Genomic DNA, 27662 nt, shown 5'->3' with positions numbered 1-27662 from the left:
TTTACATTGTCAGAGCAGCATAAAATGGCCCGAAAATGCACAGTAACCAATTACTAGTTTTTAGATGTGTAGCAAGTGCCTATTTTTGAAAACTTTGAAGCTCTTTCAAAGCTTCTCTTGTATATAACAGAAGAGAGCATATTTGTAATGCAAAATATCATGATTAATTTCCTTGTTCGTTTAAATGAAAATGAGATCACTTTTACATACTACATTTTTTTGTCTTAATTATTACTAAAGAATAAGATCATGTTGTTGCTGGTATTCATACTGCACACATTTTGTAAGTCCCTTTTTCTTTTCTCTCAAGTATTTCTATAAATATGCGTATACTTTTATTTGGCGAAGACAAATTAAAAAGAAAGATCAATTTATTATTTGATTACTTTATTCTCTTTGTTTTCTAGGGCAAAGGTGGGTGAGCTTCTCCCTTGTGTATCATCTCCAAAGATTCACCTGCAGTATGCCAAGGCAAAAGAAGCAGATGGCAGGTGTGTTTAATTTCCAGAATCAAATAGCCAAAGGTTTAAAGCTACAGAATGTTAATATTCACAGTTTCATTAATAAAAAAATTAGTATATCTAGTGACTAAGTTTTTGGACTAATTTGTGGAAAAATATAAAAATCAAGTGTTATGCAAACATCTTGAAACTAGACAAAGATTATGCTGCTGATTAGGAAAGAAATACTTCTGATAGATTATCCTTGGGTTAAACTTTAAAAAGCTATTTTTAAAAAAGTAGCATTAAAGCTGTTAAGTACTGTAGCTTTGTTCAGTGGTGGTGATGTGCTGAAGTTTATTTTTCTTCTAAAGACTCATTCTGAGTTTTTATAAAAAGCTGTGATTAGTCATGACAGCCTGTGAAACAAAAAGTTTTTACTTTTTTAAAATAAATTACAGTAGCACTGTTTGTAATAATTGGGTCTCCAAATTTACCTTAATTGTGAACTCAACTGTAAGAAGCGAGGGAAGTTCATAAAATGTGACAATAACAATAAACATCAAACATCAATAAACATTGATGAGAAAAGGTGGAAAAGAGACAAAAAAGCCTATCGATATAATTCAAGGACTGTGTTAAGATCATGCCTGGTAAACAAGAAAATTGGTGTGTTGGAAATTAGGACTAACTGATGATCAAAATATTGAGAGGATGGGCTTTTCTGCTCATCACTGCCCTTTTGAAATCCTTAAAAGAGAAAACTTTTGGGGGAAATTCAGGAGGAAGAAGCTGTTTGCCAGCAACTGCTGCAGCAGGCTTTACCATCATGGCTGCCACTGTCTCTTGAGTCCCCAGGATCTGTTGTAACACTGTGGGGCTCTCTTATCCTGGTCCTGAGAAAGATGCTGACCAGATTGGGCCAGAGAGGGGGATTCAGATGACATTGCCACCTCCACCAGCTCCAGCTAAATTCTGAACTCTCCGTTTCTCTCACATGTGCACGCTCACACACAGTGTCTTCTTTTTTCAAATCCGCCCTCCCCCCCACATATTTCTTCTCTTTCCTGTCCCTCTGCTTTTACCTTCTGCTTAATAAGAGTCTGGCTTAGCCAGGCAAGACTGTATTTGTAACATTGCTGTTACCCTGTGACCAGAAAGAGGTGACAAAAAGCAATGCCCTAAAGATGCTGGTACAAGTTTGCCAGATCTCACAATGACTATTAAGACAGTGAGCCATATCCCCTCCCCATGCAGCAGTGTGGTTGCAGGTAGGAGTCAACACCAGATCCAAAAGCTGCATTTTCGATCTTCGCTGTTCTTTTCTCTTCTCACTTGTGTGTGTCTTGTGCTGTCTTCTAGAAAACAGAATTGGACTTTAACAGCAACAGCAACAGCAACCACAACACCTCAACTAATATCTTTTCATTTCCCCAAAAGGACAGTTATTACCAACATTATTACCACATAAGAGACTGTCAAACAAGTGGTTTTTTCGTTCTAAAAACTCTATAGCTAAAGGCAAAGGAAACAAGGAATGTTGTTAAAATGACAGGGACAGTCTTTGCAAATTATTGATTAATGTTTAGATAAGCAAACACAAAAGAAAAGGATACTTAATCACAAAATATAGTTTTTGCTATTTGTAATATACAAATAAACGTACTGCAGAATATTTTGTGAAAATAAAAAGTCTTAGTATTATGAGGAGTCACTGCAGTGCTCTTCTGCTAAATATTTGCTGTGATGTGAGCAGAGGCCACTATTTTTATGACAGTAATACAGTGTGTGAATGAGGAAGGTCCTATTGTAACTTGTTTGACTGGGGAAGAGAAGAGAATGGGAGTTCTTCTTCAAGTGATTGCTCATGTGTATTCCACAATATGTGGCATGCTCGCCACGTGCACCAGTGCCGGAAGTTTTTCCCCTAGCAGTACCCATAGGGGAGTGCCCCAGCGACTCCTGGAGTGGCGCTTCTATGGCACGGTATGAGGGGCACTGCGTGCTTCCCCCCCACCCTCAGTTCCTTCTTGCCGCCAGTGAAGGTGCATCGGACCTGCTCTATTCCAGTGTGTCTGCAGCTATCCTCTTGAACTCTTGTTCATTCATAGTTAGTTAGTACCTGTAGCTAAAGTAGTTTAGTTTAGTTTAGTGCGCCTGGGTCGGGGCATGCCCAGTGCCCTGAGCTTTAAGTCATGCGACACTTCCAGGCGGCCAATGCCAGTGAGTGACCCGCACTTGGACTGTTTACGCTGTCTGGGGGAAACCCATCTCAGTGATCGCTGCAAGACTTGTAGATCCTTCAAGCCTCGGACCAAGAAAGAAAGGGACATTTGTCTCCAAGCCATTCTGATGAAGTAGGCGTTGACCCCGACTCCGGTGCGCTGCTCCAAGTTGGCACCGGGTACCGTGGCGTCGGTGCACAGCGACCCTTCGGTGCCTTCCACCAGTCGGCACCACTCCCTGTCCGAGGCACTGGAGCAAGACCAGGGGAGAGACTAGACCCATATTGGGCAGTTCTTGGTCCCCGTTGGTCTCCACTCCTCCGACTCAGGTTGAGTGGAGTAGCCCGGCCCAGTCGGCTCAGGCTGGGACGGTGCAAGCAGCCTGGGGGTATGTCTACACTACGAGAGTAGTTCGATTTTACTTAAAGCGAATTTGTGGAACCGATATTACAAAGTCAAACGTGTATCCACACTAAGGACAGTAATTCGACTTTGTGAGCCCACACTAACGGGGCAAGTGTCGACATTGGAAGCGGTGCACTGTGGGCAGCTATCCCACAGTCCCCGCTGCCCATTGGAATTCTGGGTCGAGCCCCCAATGCCTGCTGGGGCAAAAAATGTGTCGAGGGTGGTTTTGGGTAACTCTCGTCATTCAACCCTCCCTCCCGCCCTCCCTCCATGAAAGCGCTGACGGGCAATCAGTTTGCGCACTTTTCTGGTGAGTGACAGCGCGGACGCCACAGCACTGCGAGCATGGAGCCCGCTGCGATCATCGCTGCAGTTATGGCCGTTGTCAACATCTCGCACCTTATCATGCATCTTTTTCAGAGGCAAATGCTGAAAAATCAGGCGAGGAGGCTACGGCAGCGCGGTGAGGACATCAAGTCTGAGAGAGGCACAGACCTCTCACAATGCACGGGACCCTGCGCCATGAACATCATGGTGGCAATGGGTCATATTGATGCTGTGGAACGGCGATTCTGGGCCCGGGAAACAGGCACGGACTGGTGGGACCACATAGTGCTTCAGGTCTGGGATGAATCACAGTGGCTGCGACATTTTCGGATGCGTAAGGGAACTTTCCTGGAACTTTGTGAGTTGCTGTCCCCTGCCCTGAAGCGCAAGGACACCCAGATGCGAGCAGCCCTGACTGTCCAGAAGCGAGTGGCCATAGCCCTCTGGAAGCTTGCAACGCCAGACAGCTACCAGTCAGTCGCGAACCAATTTGGAGTGGGCAAATCTACCGTGGGGGTTGCTGTGATTCAAGTAGCCAATGCAATCATTGAGCTACTGCTCTCAAAGGTAGTGACCCTGGGAAACGTGCAGGTGATCATAGATGGCTTTGCTGCGATGGGATTCCCAAACTGCTATAGATGGAACTCACATCCCTATCCTGGGACCGGACCACCAGGCCAGCCAGTACATTAACCGAAAGGGCTACTTTTCAATGGTGCTGCAAGCACTGGTGGACTATAGGGGACGTTTTACCAACATCAACATCGGCTGGCCGGGCAAGATTCATAATGCTCGCGTTTTCAGGAACTCTGGTCTGTTTAGACGGCTGCAGGAAGGTATTTACTTCCCGGACCACAAAATAACTGTTGGGGATGTGGAGATGCCTATAGTGATCCTCGGGGACCCAGCCTACCCGCTAATGCCCTGGCTCAGGAAGCCCTATACAGGCGCCCTGGACAGTGAAAAAGAACTCTTCAACTACCGGCTGAGCAAGTGCAGAATGGTGGTGGAGTGTATTTTTGGACGTCTGAAGGGGAGATGGAGAAGCTTACTGACTCGCTCTGATCTCAGCGAAACCAATATCCCCATTGTTATTGCAGCTTGCCGTGTGCTCCACTATCTCTGTGAGAGCAAGGGTGAGACGTTTATGGCGGGGTGGGAGGTTGAGGCAAATCGCCTGGCTGCTGATTACGCCCAGCCAGACACCCGGGAGATTAGAAGAGCGCAGTGGGACGCGCTGTGCATCCGGGAAGCTTTGAAAGCTAGGTTCCAGAGTGAGCAGGGTGACTATTAAGTTTGTTTAAACAGAAGCTGAACCTGCCCCCGTTTCTTTACCCAGTTAATGTTGACTATCCTCTCCAGTTACCAACCCCCTTCCCTTCCTTCCAACACACCTTTAAAAATAAAATAAATGAAACTTTGTTCATTAACACCGTTTTTTTTATTAAGGATTTCGTGGTAAAGTGTTGAAACTGGGACGCAGACTGTGGTGCGGAGCGGGTGTAGTGATGGAAAGGACGCTTCTAAACTCGAGGAATGACAGGTTCCTGCTCCTAGAGCGGTCCGCAATGGTGGACTGGTTGTTTCAACGGAGCCTGCCACCCCTCCTTTTCGGGACTCTGTGTGTGGGGGCTATGTGACTTTGTGGCGGGGGGGTGGTTACAGATCCCCTGCTGCGTGGCTCTGTCATCCAGGCTAAGGACCGCTGCATAAGATCTGTAACCGCCCTCCCCCGCCACAAACTCACATAGCCCCCCCACACAGAACATGAAAACCACCTCCCAGACTGACCAGGGTGCCTAGTGACTGCAATGTGCGTGTGACCTTCTGCTGAACCTGCCCCCGTGTCTGTACCCTGGTAAAGGTGACGGTGCTCTCCAACTACCAACCCCCTTTCCCCCCTTCAAACACACTGTCCTCTGAAAGAACATGACGGAAACAGTAATTAACAGAAACGTATTTTTTATTAACAACTACACAATTAGGGGATGAAACTGGGACGGGGGTTTGGGTGAGGTGCTTTTGGAGTGAAGGAAAGGACTTATCAAATCTTTGGGAATGAGAGCCTTCTGCTACTTGAGCAGTCTGCAGGGGTGGAGTGACTGTTTTCATGGCCCCTGCTGCCCCTCCTTCTTGGGACTTTGGGTGAGGGGGGGATGGGACTTTGTGGCGGGGGAGGGCAGTTAGAGATAGAATGCAGCGGGGCTCTGTCCTCCTGCCTCCGGTCCTGCAGAACATCTACAAGGTGCCGGAGCGTATCCGTTTGCTCCCTCATTATTCCAAGCAGCGTTTGAGTCGCCTGCGGGTCTTCCTGCTGCCACCTGTCCTCCTGTTCGCTGTGTATTGTGACATGTTCTCCCTCCACGGGGTCTGCTGTGCCGCCTCGGCTCGGGAGCAGCCCATAAGTTCTGAGAACGTCTCGTCCCGTGTCCTTCTCTTTCGTCGCCTGATCTGCGCCAGCCTCTGGGAGGGGGATGCCGGGTAGCTCGGGACACACTGGCAGTTGTGGGATGGGAAAAAGGGAGTGAATTCCTCACAAAGATACAGTTTTGCGAACAATGAATATAGTCTTTCTCTGTGAACAAGACCATGCACAGTACCTATCACATGCGCACTCAGTACAAGGTCGAATTTTCGGCCTTCCCATTGAGTGCCTAGGGTCTTGCTGTACAGATCACACAAGCGGGGCCAGACAACAGAATTCGGCTAGCAGGCGGACATGGTAAGCCGTAGACTTTTGGCTGCTTAAAGCTTAATTTATAGCAGTGCCCTCCTTTCACGTTCCAAGCAATGCTCCTAGCGTTGGCCAGTTCCTGCTGCCGGCAATCCAGCCAGCATGAACTCTGCCCCTGTCCCACCCCCCTCGCAGCTGTCCCCAGGAAAGATCCCTGCATGCTGCCCCGTCCCGCCTCCACCGCGTGGCTGTAAACCGCCGGTTACAGTTATGTAAAGGAACAGGCAATCACTCCCAATACTAATATTCCCCTAATTCAAAGCAGGTCACCATGAGTGATATCACTCTGATGAGGATTTCGGAGACAGAGAAAGAGCGCATGCTGCGTGAATGCCAGCAAACACCAGGGCCGTATGCCGCCATGCTTTGCGAGGCAATGATCCCGGAGTACTTGCTGCTAGCCTGGCGCGGAAAAGTTTCCTACCATGAAGGATGCAATAAGGCTGCTCTCCCCAGGAATCTGATGCAAAGGCTTTCACAATACCTCCAGGAGAGCTTCGTGGAGATGTCCCAGGAGGATTTCTGCTCTATCCCCGGACATATGGACAGAATTTTCCAGTAGCTGCACTGGCAAGGACTAAAAACTAAAGCGCCTAGGGCAAACTAATCATGAAAAACCCATTGTTAAGATACCATTCCTATTCTGTTCAAAATAAATGTTTAAAACACTTACCTACTGATCCTTCCCCTGATTCACGGTCCGGGTTACCGCCTTGGGAGGGGATCTCCGTGAGGGTGATGAAGAGATCCTGGCTGTCATGGAAATCAGCGTTGAAAGCGCTGTCGACTGCCTTGTCCTCCTCATCTCCTTCCTCATCTTCCCTGTCCGCGAACATCTCCGAGGAAGCGGCCGTCGACAATACCCCATCGTCAGAGTCCATGGACAGTGGTGGGGTAGCGTTGGCGGCCGCACCTAGAATGGAATGCAGTGCCTCGTAGAAACAGCATGTCTGGGGCTGGGATCCAGAGCATCCGTTTGACTCTTTGGTCTTCTGGTACCCTTGTCTCAGCTCCTTGATTTTCACGCGGCACTGCATTGCATCCTGGCTATATCCTCTCTCTCCGTCATGGCTTTTGAGATCTTCTCGTAGATCTTCGCATTCCGTTTTTTCGATCGCAGCTCCGAAAGCACGGACTCATCGCCCTGCACAGCGATCAGATCCAAGACTTCCCGATCAGTCCATGCTGGGGCCCTCTTTCTATTCTGCGATTGTATGGTCACCTCTGCTGGAGAGCTCTGCATCGTTGCCAGTGCTGCTGAGCTCGCCACGATGTCCAAACAGGAAATGAGATTCAAACTGGCCAGACAGGAAATGGAATTCAAATTTTCCCGGTGCTTTTCCTGTGTGGCTGGGGGCTCGTCAGAGCATCCGAGCTCGGACTACTGTCCAGAGCGTCAGAGTGGTGCACTGTGGGATAGCTCCCGGAGCTATTAGTGTCGAATTCCATCCACACCTACCCTAATTCGACATGGCCATGTCGAATTTAGCGCTACTCCCCTCGTCGGGGAGGAGTACAGAAATCAATTTAAAGAGACCTCTGTGTCGAAATAAGTAGCTTCGTTGTGTGGGCGGGTGCAGGGTTAATTCGAGTTAACGCTGCTAAATTTGACATAACCTCTTAGTGTAGACCAGGCCTAGGACGTTATGTCCCTGCCGGTATTAGGGGCACCGCCACCATTGGCTCCCCAGTCCAGAGACAAGCCACTGCTTGGATCGCCGCAGTCACCTCCTGCTTGGTACCGTTCGCGGTCGAGGGAATGTTCCTGACGCTGTTCGCTGCTCAGTGACCGGTGTGGATTATGCACGGGGCGATCGCCATCGACCCCCACCAGGTTGGCTGGGTTCTAACTGACAGGGGTTCCAGGCACTGTTCCGCCTCAAGGGACTGTAGACCTCGCGAAGGGAGCAGGCCTTGTCAAGACCGAGACAGACGGCACTGGAGGTCCTCGTCTTTGAGAGGCTACCATAGCCCGTTGCAATACTGGTATCGACGCCATTCCCATTCTTCGTCTCGCTCCAGGCGCTGTCACAGATGCGCCCGCCGGAGCCAATCGCAGAGCAGCTGCTACCAGCAGTACCATTCCTCCACGTCGGGATCATGGTCTCGTGGTCAGCACCATCCCCGACGCCACCGCTCCTCCCAGTCCAGAGACACCGGTAGATCATACACGAGCCCAGCCTCCCTTCGTAGTCGTCAGTCGATGGGACAGGCTAGTCAGGCTGAACAACCTGCTCCACCGGTGCAACAGCAGGTGCAGTGGCACCGGACTCCTTGGCCAGCACCAGTGATGGTGCGCTCGGTGGCCAGAGCCTCAGAACGACCGTCGGCCTCCCTTTCCCAGCCTCCCAGAAAGGAGTCAGTGGGACGTGCATGTTCGGTTCTGGGCCCGGCGGCCAACCAAGTGGTGGGACCTCCAGTACCGGTGGGTACGCAGAGTACTGCGCCTGCATCCTCACCCTCCCCTGTTGAGGCGATTACGCCCCCTCCTCCCTCTGTTCCGCAAGAGGATTCTAAGGCCCATCAGGAACCATTGAAAAGGCTGGCATCAAACCTCAACCTTTAGGCCGAGGGGGTGGAGGAACCCTCGGACTCACTCTTCAATGTCCTGTTGGCCTCGGTACCAGGTAGGGTGGCCCTTCCACTCCACGAAGGGGTGGCAAAAATTTCAAATGCCTTGTGGCAAACCCTGCTTGCTTTGGCAAGCACTTACTTAACCAGTGTTTTTTTTTTTCTCTTAGTGTTGTAAATAGTTAGATAAGTAGTTCTTTTGTTCTTTAACGACTAGCGTGTTAGTGTTGTAGATAGGTTAGATAGTCCCCTATGGGACTTAGCTCAGGGACGGGGCATGCCCTGGTCCCCAGTTTCAAGCCTTTTGATCTCTGTAGAAAGCCTATGCCAATAGGCGACCCTCACCAAAGTTGCTTGAAGTGTTTGGGAGAAGCCCACATTAGCGATAAGTGTTTCAGCCCTCGCGACGGTCTCCAAGCCGCCAAAATTGGACTTGGCACCAAGTACAGCAGCATCAGTGCAAAGTGCATCTCTGGCACTGGCCTTCCAGTGCCGGTCACAGTCCTAGTACTGGCTAAGAAGCAGAGGAAGCACCCGGGGAGAGGACATTCCCTGACATCCCGTGTGGGAAAGGGAAAGTCTGGGGAGGAGCATAGACCCTCATGGGGCAGAAAGTCTCCGGAGCCCAGCCAAGCACCTGTATCGCCAGCTAGGCCAGCCAGCCCTCCTAGGAATGCACTGGCCACCCCAGGTAGTGGCAGAGGCTCCAGCACCTGGAAGTCTCCAGGGGGAAGCCAGCACTGGAATCCATGCCATGATCTCCGTCTGTGCGGCATCGCTACCTGGCACCGCGGCAGTTGACATCAAAGTGACAATCCCCGGGGATGCGCTTCTGACCTGCCCAGACTGACCAATGTTCCTAGCACCAGTCACGGGACTCTCAGCACCTGTTCCCTGTGGGATGGCACTGCTCACCTGATGGCCAACACGGCCTCAGCGCGCCAACGGTCCCCAGAATGGCTCCAGTCTTTGGACAGGAGATGTCACTCCCTGGGATGAGGGACTCCATTGGGGCCCCGATGAAGTCAATCCTGGATGGTACCGAGGTGCAGATCGCTGGACTCACGGCACCGATCATCCAGGTCGAGGCAGCGCTCCCCTGCATCCCATTCCCAGTCACCAGACTCACAGCACTGATCTCAGAGCACTAGGCATCAACTACCGGGTCACCGTCGCTGATCCCCCGAGCTCCATCACCGATCCCTGGCAGACGGCTTCGGGGCTTAGCTCTCTGGTACCGGTCCCCCTGCCGCAGACATCAGGATAGCAGGCAGGGAGAGGATTTCGAGACCGCATCAGCACCGCAGTAGTCTCCAAGGCAAGACCTTTCCCCTTCGAGCTCGGAGGAGGAGGAGGTAGCTGGTGTCTTGGGCCAGGCACATCCAGCCAAATCGGGGGGGCTCCCCAGGGCCACTGCCTGGTACATGGCCCCAGGGCCAATGGCCTATCCCTTGGCAGTTTTGGAATCAATGGAGGTTTCCCCAGGCACCAGAGACAATCATGCAGTGCTCTGTGTCAGGAGCATCAGAGAGGAGGTCAGCGACAGTATCCCGCCTGCCCCTGGACAAGGACGAAGGGTCTGAGCAGGGTGCCCAGGAACCTCCCCCAGCCTCGGTGGAGGCCACCTAAGCAGAGGACGGAGAGCCAACCCCTCCTCCCATCTTCGCCTCCTTGTCATCCTTGCCCGACAAAGCAGTGGCGGGACCATCCCAGACAGTGTCACAGGATGATGCCAAGGCACACCAGGAGTTGCTGAAGAGGGTGGCAGCGTACCTGGAGTTGGAGGCAGAGAAGTGGTGGAACCCTCGGACGCCTTGTTTGACATCTTGGCTGAGGTAGCCCCATCCAGGGTGGTACTCCCCATTCATGAAGGGGTGGTAAAGCTGGTAAAAAACTTTGTGGCAAACCCCATCCTCTCTCATGCCCAGGAAAGCAGGCGGAGAAAAAGTATTACCTCCCCGTGAAAGGGTTTGAATACTTGCATTCTCACCCGGCTCCGAACTCTCTAGTGGTCTCAGTGGTCAACGAGAAAGAGAGACAAGGGCAGCCAGGCCCAACTTCCAAAAATAAGGATGGCAAAATGCTTGATTTATTCGGGAGAAAATTTTATTCATCTGCCAGCCACCAATTGTGAGTGGCAAACCATCAGGCCTTACTCAGGAGGTATGATTTCAACGTGTGGCAGTCAATATCGAAGTTTGCAGACTCGTTACCCAAGGAGTCCACGCAAGAGTTCCTTGCCATCCTAGATGAGGGGAAAACTGGCAAGGGCCTCCCTTTAGGCTGCCTTGGATGCAGCAGACTCGGCCGCGAGATCCATAGCAACAACTGTGTCCATGAGGTGGGCATCGTGGCTGATGTCCTCTGGGCTGTCGACAGAGGCTCAACTCTCGATCGAGGACCTCCCTTTTGATGGCCTGGCCCTGTTCGCAGAACAGACAGACACGAGGTTGCATGGGCTTAAGGATTCTAGGGCTATCCTATGTTCCCTAGGCCTATATACACCGGCCGCCTAGAAAGAAGTTCAAACCGCAGCAACCCCATAGACCAAATGGTCAAGCCGGACCAGAATCCTACCACAAGAAGAGCAGGGACTATAAGCACCGCCAAGGCCAACAATCGGGCCCTGCCTCTCACTCGTCAGTTTACATCCCGGCCAGGCACCACCTGGAGAGAATCCTCACAATTCTGCTGCAGGTGCTTACAACTCTGAAATGGTGATCAAACCCAGTAAACGTTTCTGAAGGAAGACCCTTTACAACCCCAAAACCCACAAAGATGCTAGTGTCGGACATGTCCAACCTAGCTAGGGGGACCCACCTTGGATCGCTGAAAATCCAGGGGTTGTGGTCCTGGGAGGAGCTCACGCTACACATACAAATGTCAGGGAGCTCAGAGGCATCCATTTGGCTTGTGAGGTGTCCTTCCCTGACTATCCCATCAAGTGGTTCAGGTGTAGACTGACAATACAGCTGCCATGTTCTATGTCAACAGGCAATGAGGAGTGAGGTTCTTGGCTCTCTGCCAAGAAGCCCTCCAGCTGTGGGAGTTCTGTATCCAGCATGGCATACACTTCGAGGTGATACATCTCCTCGGTGTCCGAAACACACTGGCAAATTGCCTCAGCAGGACGTTCTGTTCTCACCACAAGTGGTCCCTCCACGAGGAGGTTATCAAAATGATCTTCTAGAGGTGGTGTACCAAGTGGACCTGTTCACCACCAGGTGGAACAGAAAGTACCATCAGTTTTGCTCCCTCCAAGGACTTTTCTTCTGTCTTGGGCAGACAACCTGATGTACACCTTCCCACCAATCCCTCTTATCGGCAGGATCCTCCTGAAAATAAAGAGGGACAAAGCCAGGGTCGCCATGATCACGCCAGCATGGCCCCACCAGCATTGGTTTGGCATGCTCATGGACTTGGCGTCAGCGCCCCCATTGACACTTCCCAACCACCCAGATCTGCTCTCTCAGGATCACGGGAGGTTATGCAGCCAAACCTCACCTCACTCCACCTCTCAGCGTGATGTTGCGTGGCTGAACCCAGAGGAGGAGGCCTGCTCTACTCAAGTCCAGCGAGTGCTGCTGGAAAGTAGAAATCCCTCTACTAGAGTAACTTACCTGGCGAAATGGAAACGCTTCTCCTGCTAGGCATTGGAGCAAGGGATCTCCCCGACCCAGTAGTCTTTGCAGTCCATTCTAGACTACCTGCTTCATCTAAAGCATCAGGGCCTAGCCTTCTTCTTGATCAAGGTGCACCTGGCAGCCATTTCAGCCTTCCAGGGCATATCGGTGTTCTCACATGAGATGACGATCAGGTTCCGTAAGGGCCCGGAAAGGCTCTTTCCGCCAATCTGGAACCGGGTACCCCAGTGGGACCTCAATCTAGTCTTTTGTAGGCTCACTGGCCCTCCCTTCGAGCTATTAGCCTCCTACTCTCTTTCACACTATCGTGGAAAGTTACCTTCTGTGTGACTATCACTTCAGCGAGGAGGGTCTCCAAGGTTAAAGCCCTTACATTGGTGTACTACAAGGACAAGGTTCAGTTGTATGCCCACCCGGCTTTCCTGCCAAAAGTGGTGTCGATTTTCCATATTAACCAGGACATATTTCTCCCCGTTTTTTGCCTGAAGCCTTGCGTGTTGTCAAGGGTGTGCATATCCCTCTCCTCATTCATCAGGTGGGTTCTGGCCTTTTCCTTAGAGCGTACTAAGTCCTTCATCACAGTGACTGACAGAATGAAAGGCCTCCCGGTATCTTCTCAAAGGCTTTAGTCTTGGATTGCCACCTGCATTTGCACTTGTTATGAGCTGGCACAAGTTGTATCTCCGCAGATAGTGATCACTCATTCGACCAGAGCTCAGGTGTCATTGGCAGCCTTTCTAGCGCAAGTCCCTATCCAGGATATCTGCAGGGCCACAACGTCGTTGTTGGTGCATACCTTCACGACCCACTAAGCCATCACCCAGCAGGCTAGAGATGAGGCTGGCTTTGACAGAGCTGTGTTGCAATCAACACAGCCATGAACTCCTACCCACCTCCGGGGATACTACTTGGGAGTCACCTAACATGGAAGGGACATGAGCAATCACGCAAAGAGGAAAAAACAGTTACTAACCTTTCGTAACTGTTGTTTTTCGAGATGTGTTGCTCATGCCCATTCCATGACCTGCCCTCCTTCCCCACTATCAGAGTTCCGGCAAGAAGGAACTGAGGGAGGAAGGGGGCTGGCAGTGCCCCTTACACCAGGGCACATGTGCGCCACTCCAGCGGGCTCCAGAGCTGCTCCCCTACGAATACAACTGAGGGAAAAACTTCTGGCACTGGTGCATGTGTCGAGCGCACACACCTAACATGCCAGTTTAGATGACTGTGGAGATACTCTCATAAAGTATGTAGAGTGTTAATGCTGCTTGTCTTCTAAGGCGAGTCAAAAGATGATATTGTATGAAGTGTTGTCTGTCTTCCTACTGCCATTATCCATCCCAATAGAAGAAGAGTTCCAAAGGAGTGTACATCTACTAAACAAATTGGCTAAACAAACAAGAACTTGGTTTCACAGCATAACTTCTCAGGTGTAAAATGTCATGAGTCCCTTGCATAGAATATTGTGAAGAATTCTTAACAAAGCCAAGAAAGCTTGAATGTAAAATGTGGCATCATTATTTTTCAGATATAAGGAAGCGGTTGTGGCTTATGAGAATGCCAAACAATGGGACAATGTAATCCGGCTATATTTGGATCATCTTAACAATCCTGAAAAAGCTGTTAGTATTGTCAGGGAAACACAGTCTCTCGATGGAGCCAAGATGGTAGCCAGGTAATGCAGTACTGTAGTTACATTAGATAGATTTACAAACCTAACTTTCCTAACCTTATTTCTTTATAACCTCTCATGTTATCGTCCTTGTTGCTCTCTTCTATATTTTTTGCCAAGTTCTAGAATTATGATCAGTACACTAGAAGTGATTCAAAAATGAGATGTAAATAGTAAGCCGGGGTGGGCAAACTTTTTGGCCTAAGGGCCACATCTGGGTAGGGAAATTGCATGCAGGGCCATGAATGTAGGGCTGGGGCAGGGGGTTGGGCTGTGTGGGAGGGGGTGCGGCAGGGGGCTGGGGTGCAGGAGAGGTGTGAGGTGCGGCAGGGGGCTCAGGGCAGGGGGTTGGGGTGCGGGGTGCAGGAGGGGTTCAGGATGCGGCTCCGGCTCGGCGCTGCTTACCTGGAGTGGCTCCGGGGTGGCAGCAGGGCTAAGACAGGCTCTGCCACACCACGCCACGCTGCTCCCGGAAGCGGCCGGCACCACGTCCCTGTGGCCCCTGGGAGTGGAGGTGGGGGGGTGGCAGAGGGCTCCACGTGCTGCCCTCACCTGCAGGTACCTCTCCTGAAGCTCCCATTGGCCATGGTTCCCCATTCCCGGCCCCCCACCTTCCCCAGGGACCGAAGGGACATGGTGCTGGCCGCTTCCCGGAGCGCCACAGGATGGCAATCCTGCGGGCCAGGTCCAAAGCCCCGATGGGCTGGATCCAGCCCATGGGCCGTAGTTTCCCCACCCCTGTAGTAAGCCCTCGAGTCCATCCACAGAGAGGTTTCACTTTTACAAAGGGATGTTTAGTTTTTTGGATATCTTCTCTATTAATTTGTTGATACATTCCAGTCTTCTGTTTGCTTTTCTTACTGTAGAAGTCTTAAGTTTTTGTCCATTCTTATCAACAGATTCTTTTGCTTGATTCATGTCTTCTAGCTTGTAACCACTTAAAGCATAGTCCCTTTAGTTATTTTATTTATATTATATTCTGTTTTCCTCATTACCTGGTATCTGGGAGGGATATTCTTATTTTTATTTTATTTTATTTTATTTTATTTTATTTTGTATCGTGTATTTGAATTTATGGGGTGGGCAACTAGAGCATAGAAGGGGCACCTCTAGGTTATTTTCATAAATCTGAATCTGTGGTTTTTTGAATGGTGCAACACTTCATAATCCCTGAGTTGAGCACTGAAAGGATTAATCACATGCTGGGGGCTTCTTTTTTTTTAAGCCTCTAGAATGCTCATGTTAGCACATCTCTAGCTTTATGTAGGGCCAAAGCTGGTGCTAGACAGTTAAATTTTTAAATTTGGAAACGGAGGGTGATATTCACTCATGGTGTTGAGGACCAGTGCAAATCTCTGTGCACCCCATGTAAGCTCCAGGGGGCTGTACAAGGTTAGTCAGCTGGGTAGCCAGACAAGCCAGCCTATTGCATGCCATGGAGCTAGTCACTGGACTAGTCATTGCAGGACGTGTGGAAGGTGCCATCAGGGACAAAGGAAGTCCATGGGGACCACTTCCAGTTTGTGTTTATGCAGATCCAGTGATCCCAGCATCCTGTAGAACCATTGCATTGGGGTTGTGGCTGCTACTGGAACCCTGCATACTAACCTTGGGGGGGGAGCAGGGGGAGAGTATGTGAGTGTATTTCATCACTACATCCTCCCTGCATTCTCAGGTTTCTACACAAGGGGAGTGAATTTCACTCTGAGTGCATAATTTTGAATGTTCTCACTCTTACATACAATAACACAAACAGACAAAAGCAGTAAATATCCATTCAGTTCAAAGTGCCATGTATGGTTGCCTGGGTGCATATCAAGAACATCACACTCTATTAAGAATGCGTAATGAACATAATTGGACAGATGATGTGGAACAATCAGAACTTCAGCTTTATTATTTTTAAAGCATATTTCAAAGGCAGTAGTCCTCACTGAGAACCATTGTCAAATTTTAAATGGAAAAAAGAGTACGGTATATGAAAATATCATTAGAAAAAGGCTTCTGAAGAACACTTTTTGCATTTGAATGTCTCAAAATTGGCCAAATAGAAATTTATCAGTTTCACCAAAAAAGTTCACTTTTGGCCTGTCAATAAACATACAAAATTTGATCCCAAGTGATAGAATCTTTTAGAAAACGATAAACAAGCAAGCTTCAAATAGAAAAGCCTTCTCATCCATAATTCTTACTAGAAATTAGTTTATCATAAGGTACAAGCATATGCTAATAGCAGCATGCTAGAAGAATGATTTAATGGTCCCTCCATTGCCACACTCATTGCACAAGAGAGATTTTCTTTGGAAAACATTTGGAGTGTGTTTATTATGTTATTTAACAAAAGAATTAATGTGTTTATTTTGATCAGATTCTTTCTGCAGTTGGGTGACTATGGTTCTGCCATCCAGTTTTTGGTTATGTCTAAGTGTAATAATGAAGCTTTCACACTGGCCCAGCAGCACAATAAGATGGAGATTTATGCGGACATCATTGGTGAGAATTCTATTTTAATAATTTTATTTGGAATTCTTTAGCAATTTATGGCCTATTTGTGAAGAAAGGCATAGAGAAGTCTGTAATGATGATGTGCAGCTGTGTGAAATTTCACATCTCTTTGATCCATGGTCACCTACAGAATTCAGTTTTCTGCCTTATTAATACTAAGAGGCAATGGAAAACTCACTGAACCAGTTCACAGTGATGCCATTTGACCATGCCTAATAAACAACCAGGGTACTTACATTATGGTGTGTAAAACCTAAATTAAAGAACTGCTCCAGTAAGTCATTAGTAAGGCTGCGAGTTTGTCATGGATTCTGTGACTTCTGCAGCAGCTGGTGCACCTGGCTCAGGGGCAGCTCAGGCAGCCCCCTGCACCAGGCGCACCAGCCACTGCTGGAGCAGTCTCGGGCCACTGTCTTCTCCCCAAGCAGCAGAGTTTGGGTGTGGGAGGGGGCATGGGGTTGGGGCACGGGATGGGGTGAGGTGGGCTCTGGGCGGCACTTACCTGGGGCTCCCCAGAAGCAGCGATATCCCCCTCCCTCAGCTGCTAGGCGGAGGTTTGGCCAGGCAGCTCTGCATCCTGCCTCCGCCTGCAGGCACTGCCCCCGCAGTTCCCATTGGCCGCAGTTCCCAGCCAGTGGGAGCTGTGAGGCCAACACTCTGGGCGGAGGCAGCACGCAGAGCTACCTGGTCATGCCTCCGCTTAGCAGCTGAGCCGAGGGGATGTCACTGCTTCCAGGGAGCCCCCCAGGTAAGCGCTGCCCAGATCCTGCCTCACCCCATCCCGTGCCCCTGCCCCCTCCTACACCCAAATTCTACTGCTGTTGGGGGGGGAGGACGGCGCCACGTCGGGAGCCTGCCAGTCCCGCCATCATGCCCCCCCCCCCCCCCCCAGCACCAGCAGGGGTCCTGGGTCATGCGCCGCTGCCCACACCCCCAGCACCAGCGGGGGTCCTGGGCCACGTGCCGTCATACACCCCCACCCCCAGCACCCAGGCCGCCCTCCCCCTGCACCCGCGGTTTCCCTGGGAAGCCTCCCACCCCCGCAAGTTTTAGTCACGGGTATTTTTAGTAAAAGTCATAGACAGGTCACAGGCCGTGAATTGACTTGTCCGTGACTTTTACTAAAAATACCCATGACTAAAAGGTACCCTTAGCCATTAGTCCTTTATCAAAGATCAAATGTGGCACATTAAGTAGGTATAAACTGTGCAAAACAGAAGTTATAAATCCAGCTGGCTCCTATTTTGGTTGAAAACCAAAAGCCAAAAAATGTGAAATATATGGTTTGCCTCTTTGACGGGATCTATAAACCTTTGTTTCATGAGAAGAATTTTGCTCACATTAGTGTCTGTGTTGCAGGTTCTGAGAATACTACCAATGAAGATTATCAGAGTATTGCACTATACTTTGAAGGAGAAAAAAAACATTTTCAGGCGGGCAAGTTCTTTTTGCTGTGCGGTCAGTATGCCCGGGTTAGTATTCAGAGAGTAAAACAGCAACAGTATTTAAATGCGCATAGCAATGGTTGTGCAAAACACTGGATTCCAAGATTATTACACTTCCTACAGAGCAGAAAAAAAATAGGCTTTTTATCTGCTTCCTCGTATTTCACATTAATGCAATCAGAAGAAAAAATATTACTGTCCTACCTACAACAAAACTTAGAGGAAATTATTTCTTCCATTAAATAGAAAATGAATAAAGGGTGAGTGCTATATAGTACGTTATTCAGCCATGCACATAATTCTTATTGACAGCAGTAGAAGCTTCATATGGATCGTAGACATAATATATCTCTTAAGTGATACATGAACATACCGTATATACTTGATCATAAGCCGGTTCGTTTATAAGCTGCCCCCCCCCCCCCCCAAGATGGATAAGTAAAAATGGAAAATTTTTATGACCCATTCATAAGCCGACGCTATAATTCAGGGGTCAGCAAACTTTGGCTCCCAGGCCATCAGGATAAGCCGCTGGTGGGCCGAGATGGTTTGTTTACCTCGAGCGTCTGCAGGCACTGAGGTAAACCTAAGTAAACAAAGTGTCCCGGTGCCCCAGCTGCTTACCCTGATGGGCCGGGACAGCAACTGGTGGGGAAATGTTTTTTGGGGGGGAGAAGCTGGGAGTCAGGGGAGTAACCCCCGCGACCACCCCCCGTGTGACCCCACCCCTAGCCTGGGACCCCCAGATTCTCCCCATCCCACCCCTTCCCACCTTAGCTGGGGAGGGCCAGGGGAGGATGTCTCTGGCCTGGCTGGAGCTGCTCCGGCAGGCTGGGCAGCACAGCTGCAGCCTGCTCCGGCGGGCCAGACCAGGCAGCGCAGCTGCAGCATGTTCCAGCGGGCTGGGCCGGGCGGCGCGGCCTCAGCCTGCTCTGGGGGGCGGGGCCAAGCGGCATAGCTGCAGCCTGCCAACCCTGGAGCTGCAGCTGCTTCAGAGGCTGGGGGGAGCAGCGTGGCCAGAAGTGGAGAGACTCTGGCCCCGTCTCTTCCCTTCTGGCTCTGCTGTCTGTGCTGCCTCTCCTTGCTCCCTCAGTTGGGAGGGAAGGGCTGTGTCCCACCTCTCCCTCTCTATACACGTTCAATAAGCCGACCCCCTTCTCTGGTGCTTCCCTTTTTTACTAAAAAAAATTCGGCTTATGAACGAGTTAGTTTAGTTACTGTTTACTTGCTTGTCTGAATGTTCAGTTGTAGAAAAAACTCATTACTTGATTAAATACTGTAGTTTATTGAAACACAGTTTTTAAAGGAAAGAGTATGCAAATTATCATATTTTTTATAGCCTGGTTACAAGTTGCGTGTGTCAGCTGCTGCATATTAAGCAGAATGTTTATGTCCTGAGAGCAAAAAAGCAAGGTTATGAATTTTTGAAAATTATCAGCTGCTGGGGATGGGACCATTGTAGGTGACCTGCTCCTCCCAGTGAGTCAGTGCCCCATTAACCCTTGGTTGCAGCACTGTGTAATGCCCCAATTGAGCAGATCTCCTCTCATTGCTGGCTGTCAGTGCTGAGAAGAAATGTGCCAGGACTAGGCTGTGAATGCTCCTGCTGTTCTGATGGGGCCATAGGAGTGAGGAGGAACCAGGGTGGGTATGGGTGATGTGCTGGATTGTAATTGTCCAGCAGACCCTTCAGAAAGACTTCATAAGTATATTTTTTCCTACAGCCGTTTTTGGGACAGCAGCTGATGCTTGTGTACTGCCATGGTCCTGGTGGGGTCATCCTTATTGATCATTTTCACTACTTTGTGACTCAATTGACTTCAGATTAATATGAAACAACACAAATGCTCTCAACGTGTGCTCAGGGATCACATAATTTTAATGTAATCAAAGGATGTTTCTCCTTCTTTCCCAGATGCTGCAGAACTAGATGAATTAAAAATAGGGAAAAAGATTTTTATAAAGAAAATACCATGTCATTTATCTGTTATATCCCTGTATTTCTATTTTTGTTTCAGGCACTAAAACACTTTCTGAAAAGTCCAACCACAGAAGATAACATGGCTATAGAAATGGCTATTGAAACAGTAAGAAACATTGATACACCTAAGAAATTGAATATTCAGCCTGCTTTTCAAGTAATCTGTGTCTCTACTGTAATGATGTCGTCCTAGTGTATAGCAGATTTTGAATAGCTTATAGATGTAAGGAGGAAGCTGCAAGAGTAAAAGCAAGGGCTAAGGTAAAAAGTTCCTGATGCCATCCCAAGTAATTTTCTTAGCACTGATGCTGAAAAAAGGGAATGTAAATAACATATCTGTCTGTAATTCCAAATCTAGATCTTGTTAATATTTAATGGATGCCATTTAAAAACCTGTTAAATAGGTAGTAGTTTATGAAATCCTTGCCATAGTGTGTTAGATTTTTCAACATGGACTTCAGCATGTCAAAGAGAAGCTGATCAACCAAATAGATACCTGCTTTACTGCATTTTGAGTACGTAACACCGGTAAAAACATGTTTTAAATATATCTAAGTTCAAAGGTTTTCTATGGAGAAATCTAATTCTTTTTCCCCATATTTCAGGCACATGTTGACATTTTTCATCTGTCTTTAATAGGTGGGACAGGCAAAAGATGAAGCACTAACCAATCAGCTGATAGACTACCTTATGGGGGAGAGTGATGGCATGCCCAAGGTACTATATTCTTATCACTCTTTTTTCTCCAGTTTCTGTTCTACAGGATGATTTCTTTTATTTTTTTGCCCTTCAGACACCTAGTAGATGTAGATTGTCCAGAACTATTTTTATATATCCAAAAAAAGCAAAGTGCTCAGCTTCCATTTAAGTTCCTAAATTAAATGATCAGATTTTCAAAAGGGCTCACTGCAAAGCATCTCCCATTGATATGTGGACAATGGGTTCTGTAGTTATTTGGAAATCTAGCTACTCATTTAGATACCTAAATGGATGCTGAGCTTTTTTGAAAATCTGGCCCTTTATTTTTGTACTGCATTATCTAATATCATACAATTTTCAAAGTTGAAAATGATTTATTACAGTCAATTCCAACTGCAAATATAGGGTATGGTTTCTCTAACTATACTTATCTTAGATAAAAATTAAGTACACTGTGCTGGGATATACAATTCCATATGTGATCTGTACACGACTACATAAAGCGTTTATAGTAAAAAGAAAACTAAAGATTAGCAAATCCATATCTTGAGTTTCTAATGGCATACTTTATATATAGAATGATCAGTTATTTAACACTAAGAATATAAAATATTGTAGGTATTTATTTTGTATTGTGACTTATGGGAAGTCTTTTTGAGGTCACAGAGTTCAAGGTCAGTAGGGATCACCAGACCATCTGGTCTGACCTCTTGTATCTCACAGGCCACCAACACCACCATTACATTCCTGCAGGAGCTTTACAGATTTTTGCTTTTATCTCCCTTCTGGGAGCCCCCATTTCATACCCAGCATCCTTTATACAAAGAGGACTAAATAGAACTTCTTTTGGAGTCCATAGGTCACTTCTCCACCAATAGATAGTGATGCAGGCACGGGGAACTGGTAGACTACCACCAATAGGCTGTACTAGTCCGTTTTCCCCTTTTACGTGCAATATTTTTTGTATTAGTTGTCACGTTTGTGTGCTTGGTTAGTAATGTTAACCAATAGTGTTAATCCTGCTTGTTAATGCCATAGGTCTGATGTTAAAAGGAAGACTGAGAATACCAAATATATTTCAGGGTAAAGGGCTCAGAGAAGAGAAATTACGTCTTCAGAGGTGAAATTCTCTTCTCATATCCACACAACCAATCTCTACTTCAGTATCTTGATTTCCATACATGTGCAAATCACCAAATAGGTGAGCAAAATATAGGAGTGTGGATCTGAGAAAATAATTTTGCCCATATTATCTTTGCATGATTATTTTTCATGTAGGTTTTAAAATAAACTAGCATTGCTAACAGCCGTCAGATGGTGGTAATCTTCAGGTAATTCAGGTTCTCTAAGATCCTCAGTGGCTGAGCTACAGAAGGCACTTGCTCCCATACATACACTGCATCAGAAAGATTCTGCAGGGCTTCCACAGTGTAATCTCCACAGTCCTGTAAATTCAGAATCACAAATTTATGCTCTGTAGGTATGGAGCTGGGTTTGACAGCTGTAGAGATGACACGTAGTTGCCGCTGAAGGGCTACAAGCCCTCAGAATTCTAGTTGCGGTTTCCAACTCTGTAGTGAGGTTGCAGAGCTCCAGCCTCTTCCTTGCTGTGCTGTATTATAGGGCCAGGATTTGGTCCTTTGGGCATTTAGTGACATTTCTGTCTTTTTTTTTTAATTAAAAAAAAAATCTCTGCACTTTGAGCAGCTGCTTTATCTGTCTTTGTTGGGTGCTGTTTTGATGTAATGTTACCTTTCATCAGACATTTGGATGACACCAAAATTGTAGAGGGAATATACACTCAAGAGGACAGAATTCAATTGCAAAGTGACCTGGAGAGATTAGAACTGTAAAGGCTGTGATGGGACATCTGGTACTAACAAATATTGCTGCACTCAGCTATAAACTGTGGGTGGGACATGGACTGACTGTCACATCCTGTCCTTACATTATTTTTTCTGTAAACCACAACCAAGCACCCTGGTTGCCTCGGGGAATGTGTGGGATGGGGAATTGGAAGTAACCCACAATATGAAAAAGTTTGAGAACCAGTTCTAACAGTTTAATTTTTTTATAAAACATCATAGCATTGTGGGAATACACTCATTGTAATGTTTAACATTGTTTTGCAACTTGTATGAAGGGCATTCTTTTTCTCATTTAAAAGCTCTCTCTCGTTCTTCTGAATGCTTTACCCCATCTGCCATAGTCTCTCTCAGTGAGTAACATCATTTTACTTTATCAAATCATAGTACTGTAACTTGTTAAAAAAAATAATAATTTTTAACTTCATTATGGTGTAGAGGCAAATGCCTGACCGAAATTCTCAGGCAATCTGAATTACATTTTTATAGAATAATATCTTTTAGATGGTAGAATTTTTATTTCACTGAAGATAAAATCTAAATTGAAGTAGCCATACAGCAGAAATGTGTTACTCCTCTCTTCACTTATTCCCAAGCTAATTCTCAAAATAGGCTGGTTGTTTCACTCCACTTCTCAATAGTTAATAGTGAGGTGTTATATTACTAAGCCTTTACTACATTTATCAAAATGTTTTTATACCCTTTGTATTCTAATATAATAATAAATGTATTACATATAATACTAAACTACACTTGTCAGAATTAAGACAAAAGGATTCTGATCCAATATCCTTGATTTATATCCTGTTTGTTTGCTTACTATAATGCATATCTCCTAGAGTGTTAATTAACAAGATTCTCCTGTTCTGTGTTTATTTTTTAAATACAAAAATGTTTTAAAAATTGAAAACAGCAACCCTGGAAACAAAATTCTATAAAGTTGCCAAATTCCAATAAAAAAGAAGTAATGGTCTATTGAATATTAATAATATGTTTTCCAAAAGTTCTAAGTAGGATATTTTCTATTTAAAATTGTTTTCTCTAATTTTTAAAAGTAAGCCAAATTTAAAAGCATACAATATCAAATTAAAACATTTAGGGCCATATTTAAAATAAACTGGACTCAACTGAAGATGTAAAAATAAATTATTTGTAGACACAATTTGAGTCATTTAGATATGTTACCTTAATTGCATCCACAACGAGGGATATAGGAAACACTATACCAGGTCAGGCTAGTGGTCCATCTTCTGACAGTGGTCAGATGATGTTTTGGAGGAAGGTACAAAAAAACCGGGTGGTGGACAATTATGTAATAACTTGATGATAGAGTTTTCTTCCTAACTCTAGTCAATTAATTATTGCATTGTCCCATCTAATACAATATATTATCCTATCTAATGCAACTGTAGATAGTTTCATTATCTATAGGAATATTTAATTTTTTAAAATCTCATTAAGTTATTAGCCTTTGTGGCAGTGAGTTCCTCAGGTTAAGTATGTGTTATGTAAAATTATATTTCCCATTATCAGTTTTCAGTGTCTCTTTTCAATCTCCATTGAATGTTTTTTATTGTTGTGAGGGCGGGTATGCAAGTCTCTATTTTGTTAACCTCTGTCATGTCCCTCTTATTTGTCTCCTCCCTCAGTTGAAGAGTCATAATCTTTTCAATCTCTTCCTTATATGGAAGTTTCTCCATGCCTTTAACAATTTTCTCACCTTTCTCTAAACTCCCTCTGTTTCCACAGTGTATCTTTTGAGATATGCTGAATGCAGTATTCTGGGGGAGGGTACACCATTGATTTACATAATTCCATTATCATATTTTCTGTCCCATTCTATATATATCCTAATGCTTTTTGTTTTTATGATTACTACAAATTGAGCAGAGGTTTCTGTTGAACTGTCTATAATGCTACCCAGGTCTTTTAGATGAGTGGATTGTAGTTAATTTAGAACCCAGCAATGTGTATAAGTAATTCAAACTATTCTTTCCTATTTGCATTACCTTGCATGTCAGCTGTCATTATGCCAACTTGTCTAGTTTTGTCAGGGTCCCTTGTCAGTTTTCATCCTTCTTGACTAACCTAAATATTGTCGCGTCATCTGCAAATTCTACCCATTTGCTCACTACCCTTTCCAGCACAGTAAAAAAAAAAAAATATATCAACAACAGTGGTGACACTTTGCAATTAATCTTTTCCCATTACAAAAACTGATCATTTACTTCCATTCTTCGTTTTATGTCCTTAGACTGTTTCTAAAATACTTAGCTTCTCATTCCAGGACTATTAATTTCCTTAATAAACTCTTGTGAGGGCTCTTTTTCAAAGACATTTTGAAAGTCCATATAAATAGCCAGCTAGTTCTCTCTTATCCATTATTTGTTGCTGCTACTCAGAGAATTCTAGTAGTTTAATAGAGCATGATTGTCTTTACCGAAACTGTGCTAGTTTGCTGCTATCATATCTCATTCATCTAAGTGTTCTAGAATTTTTTTTTTCTTCAATTATTCAGCCAATTTTCCTGGTACTGAAGTAAGACTTGCTGGGCTGTAATGTCTAAGATTACCCCTTAGCACCTATTTTAAAGCTAGATGGATACCTTTGCTACCCTCTAGTCCTCTGGTATAGAATCTGACTTTAATGAGAGCTTACATATTTTTCATAGCGGCTCAGCCTCTTCATTCTTAAATTCCTACTCATCTCTTGGGGTCTATCTACACTGCAGTTAAACACCCATGGCTCCCCGTAGTCTGAGCCCTGCAAGCCTATGTCAGCTGACACGGGCCAGCCACAGGTGTTTAATTGTAATATAGACATACCCTTGGCTGTATACCATCTGGTTCTGGTGACTTACTACTCTTTAATGGCTGGGTTTTATCACCCTTACTCAAGCAAAATAGTATCTTAGTCCATGAGAAGTACTGCTGATTTCAAAGGGGTTTCTGGCAGAGTAAGGTGGTATTTTTGTGTAAAGGTGGCAGAATCTGGCATTAATTTATTCTCATCTTATTCCAACCTCTTTTGATACCTCAGTATCTGATAGTACGTCATTTTTATTACCTGAAAAGAGAAGGTCTCTCTAACTTCCTCAGTGGTGAAGACTGATTTAAAAACATCATCTAAGCTTCTCTGCACTGCCCTTAACCTCCTTAAATTGCTCCTTTTATTTCATGATAAATCCAGTGGACCCACGCATTCTCCTGCAGACTTCCTGCTTCTGATCCACTTAGACTTCCTTGTTGTTCTTTTGCAGGTGCAGCTAAAAAAAGGAGTAATTTTAATCCATTGTTCTTTATCTTCTGTTGAATCAGGGGCTATTGCAATGAGCCATACAGAACAGAATTTCAAGGTCAATATTTTAGCATCAGTACTTTTCTGCAATAGTTTCTTTAATTACAACTCAATTATAATTATTTAAAAGGTTCTTGTAAGATAAAAGTTGTGTACTTTTTTTTTCATAATTGTTCCTCCACTACAAATTTACTGTAGAATACCAAAAAGCAGAAACAAACCCCATAGGTATATTTCAAAAACTTCTCTGATTGACTAGCTGAATCATTGTCCAATTTCTTCAGTATTAGTCACCTCATGATCAATGTGCTTTCTCTTCAACTTTTTTCAAGCAGATTATGTATTTTAGAAGTTCTCATATATCAGCAGATTTACATGACTGTTAGATTCCAGCTGAAAGAGGGATATCTTTCAACTGTATTTTCATGTACTGTTTGTTAAGAATGTAATAATTCCCCTGATTGTTTCCTTCCTGAAACTAACCTCTTCCTCAATCCAAGAGCAGTTTGGGACTTATTGAGGAGAAGTTTAGAAACAATCCTAATCCAGGGGTGGAGGTCCAGTAAAAATTTCTCCTTGATGGAGAGAAGGGAAGAGAGATTTCTGCTCACTACTTCCCCAAAAAAATATTAAAAAAGCTAGTTTAGCAATGAAAGAAGTGGGAGTACTGAATCACAGTTTTGTTTGCACTGCCACAGGCAGAGAACACGATGCACAGGCCGACAGGGTATGGCCAAGCCCCAGAGTTCACAAACAAATCTGAACTGCCTCTTGACATTTGCTTGAGATGGAGAGAGGTTAAGATCTAGAAGATGATACAGCAGTATATGTTCCATTAGCAAAATTACTTTTGTATTGTTCTGATTAAGGACGCCAAGTATCTGTTCCGCTTGTACATGGCACTAAAGCAATACAGAGAAGCTGCCCGAACTGCCATAATAATTGCCAGGGAGGAGCAGTCTGCAGGTAGGTCACTCAATACTCTTAATTTATTTTGTTTTTATTGATGTGACAACAGGATTCCATTTTCCATCCCAGAAATATTTTAGATACTACCACTCGTAGGAGTGTGCTCAAAGAAGGGCATATATTAATTTTAGAAAGATCTCCTTCTTGTGTGTACCAACAATTTTCTCTTATATCCGGTCTTTATCTGGAAGTGTGAAGTTATGGGAGCTTAAAGCACTCTTATAGGGTGTGTATACACTGCAATTAAAAACCCGTGCCTGGCCCATGCCATCTGACTTGGGCTAAGGGGCTGTTTAAATGCAGTGTAGACATTCTGGCTTGGCCTGCAGCCAGACCCTCACACTTTACAAGATTCTAGAGCCTGGGCTGTAGCCTGAGCCAAAATGTCTGTACCACAATTAAACAGCCCCTTAGTGCGAGCTTGAGTCAGCTGGCATGGGCCAGCTGTGGGTTTTTAATTGCAGTATAGATGTACCCCTAGTGATGGTGGTACGTGGAGCCCTTTGGAAAGTGAGATTGGAAAGTCATGGAGAGAGTCTCTTCGTTTCTTTTATTTCATTCCCAGTAGATTTATTAGTAGAGACTACCTAGAACTTCACCTTTCCCCATAATGGAGGCCTATTCCTTAATTGCAGTGGCTGGTAGACATGGCTTCTAATTTAGGGACTGATCCTGCAGTCCTTGGCTACATCAAACACTGATTTTAGTAGGAGTTTCATCTGTAATGATTGCTTTTAAAAGAACAGACTTCTAAAGGGTTTTTTTTTTTTATGCTACTTGTTTTTTAGTGGTTGGTTAGATTTTAGATAGAAGGGAGAGAAAAATAAAATGAACGAGGAAGGGGTTTGGGAAGCAAAATAGTGCATCTCCTCCATTGGCT

At 46.0% G+C, this 27662-nt stretch overlaps 1 protein-coding gene across 9 annotated transcripts in view; it reads left to right on the top strand.

Moving 5' to 3' along the window:
- Nucleotides 1-27662, top strand: part of WDR19 (WD repeat domain 19) — a 126322-nt gene that overhangs the window by 65232 nt on the left and 33428 nt on the right. For 7 of the 9 annotated variants that reach the window (XR_004645816.1, XM_034771250.1, XM_034771252.1 and 4 more), the window contains 8 exons: nt 408-491; nt 13878-14024; nt 16390-16514; nt 17886-17998; nt 19990-20058; nt 20592-20669; nt 22861-22869; nt 26683-26779. Coding sequence is in view for 8 of the 9 variants with exons in the window: in XM_034771250.1 (XP_034627141.1) it covers nt 408-491; nt 13878-14024; nt 16390-16514; nt 17886-17998; nt 19990-20058; nt 20592-20669; nt 22861-22869; nt 26683-26779 (722 nt within the window). In the remaining variant the exon portion in view is untranslated. Of the gene's footprint in view, nt 1-407; nt 492-13877; nt 14025-16389; nt 16515-17885; nt 17999-19989; nt 20059-20591; nt 20670-22818; nt 22870-26682; nt 26780-27662 lie in introns of those variants that run through there. The other 2 variants (XM_034771254.1, XM_034771256.1) reach the window with 2 other exon arrangements.

Source organism: Trachemys scripta, chromosome 5, assembly GCF_013100865.1.
Source record: "Trachemys scripta elegans isolate TJP31775 chromosome 5, CAS_Tse_1.0, whole genome shotgun sequence".
Classification (NCBI taxonomy): Eukaryota; Metazoa; Chordata; order Testudines; family Emydidae; genus Trachemys; species Trachemys scripta.
This window is presented reverse-complemented; position numbering and strand designations above follow the sequence as displayed.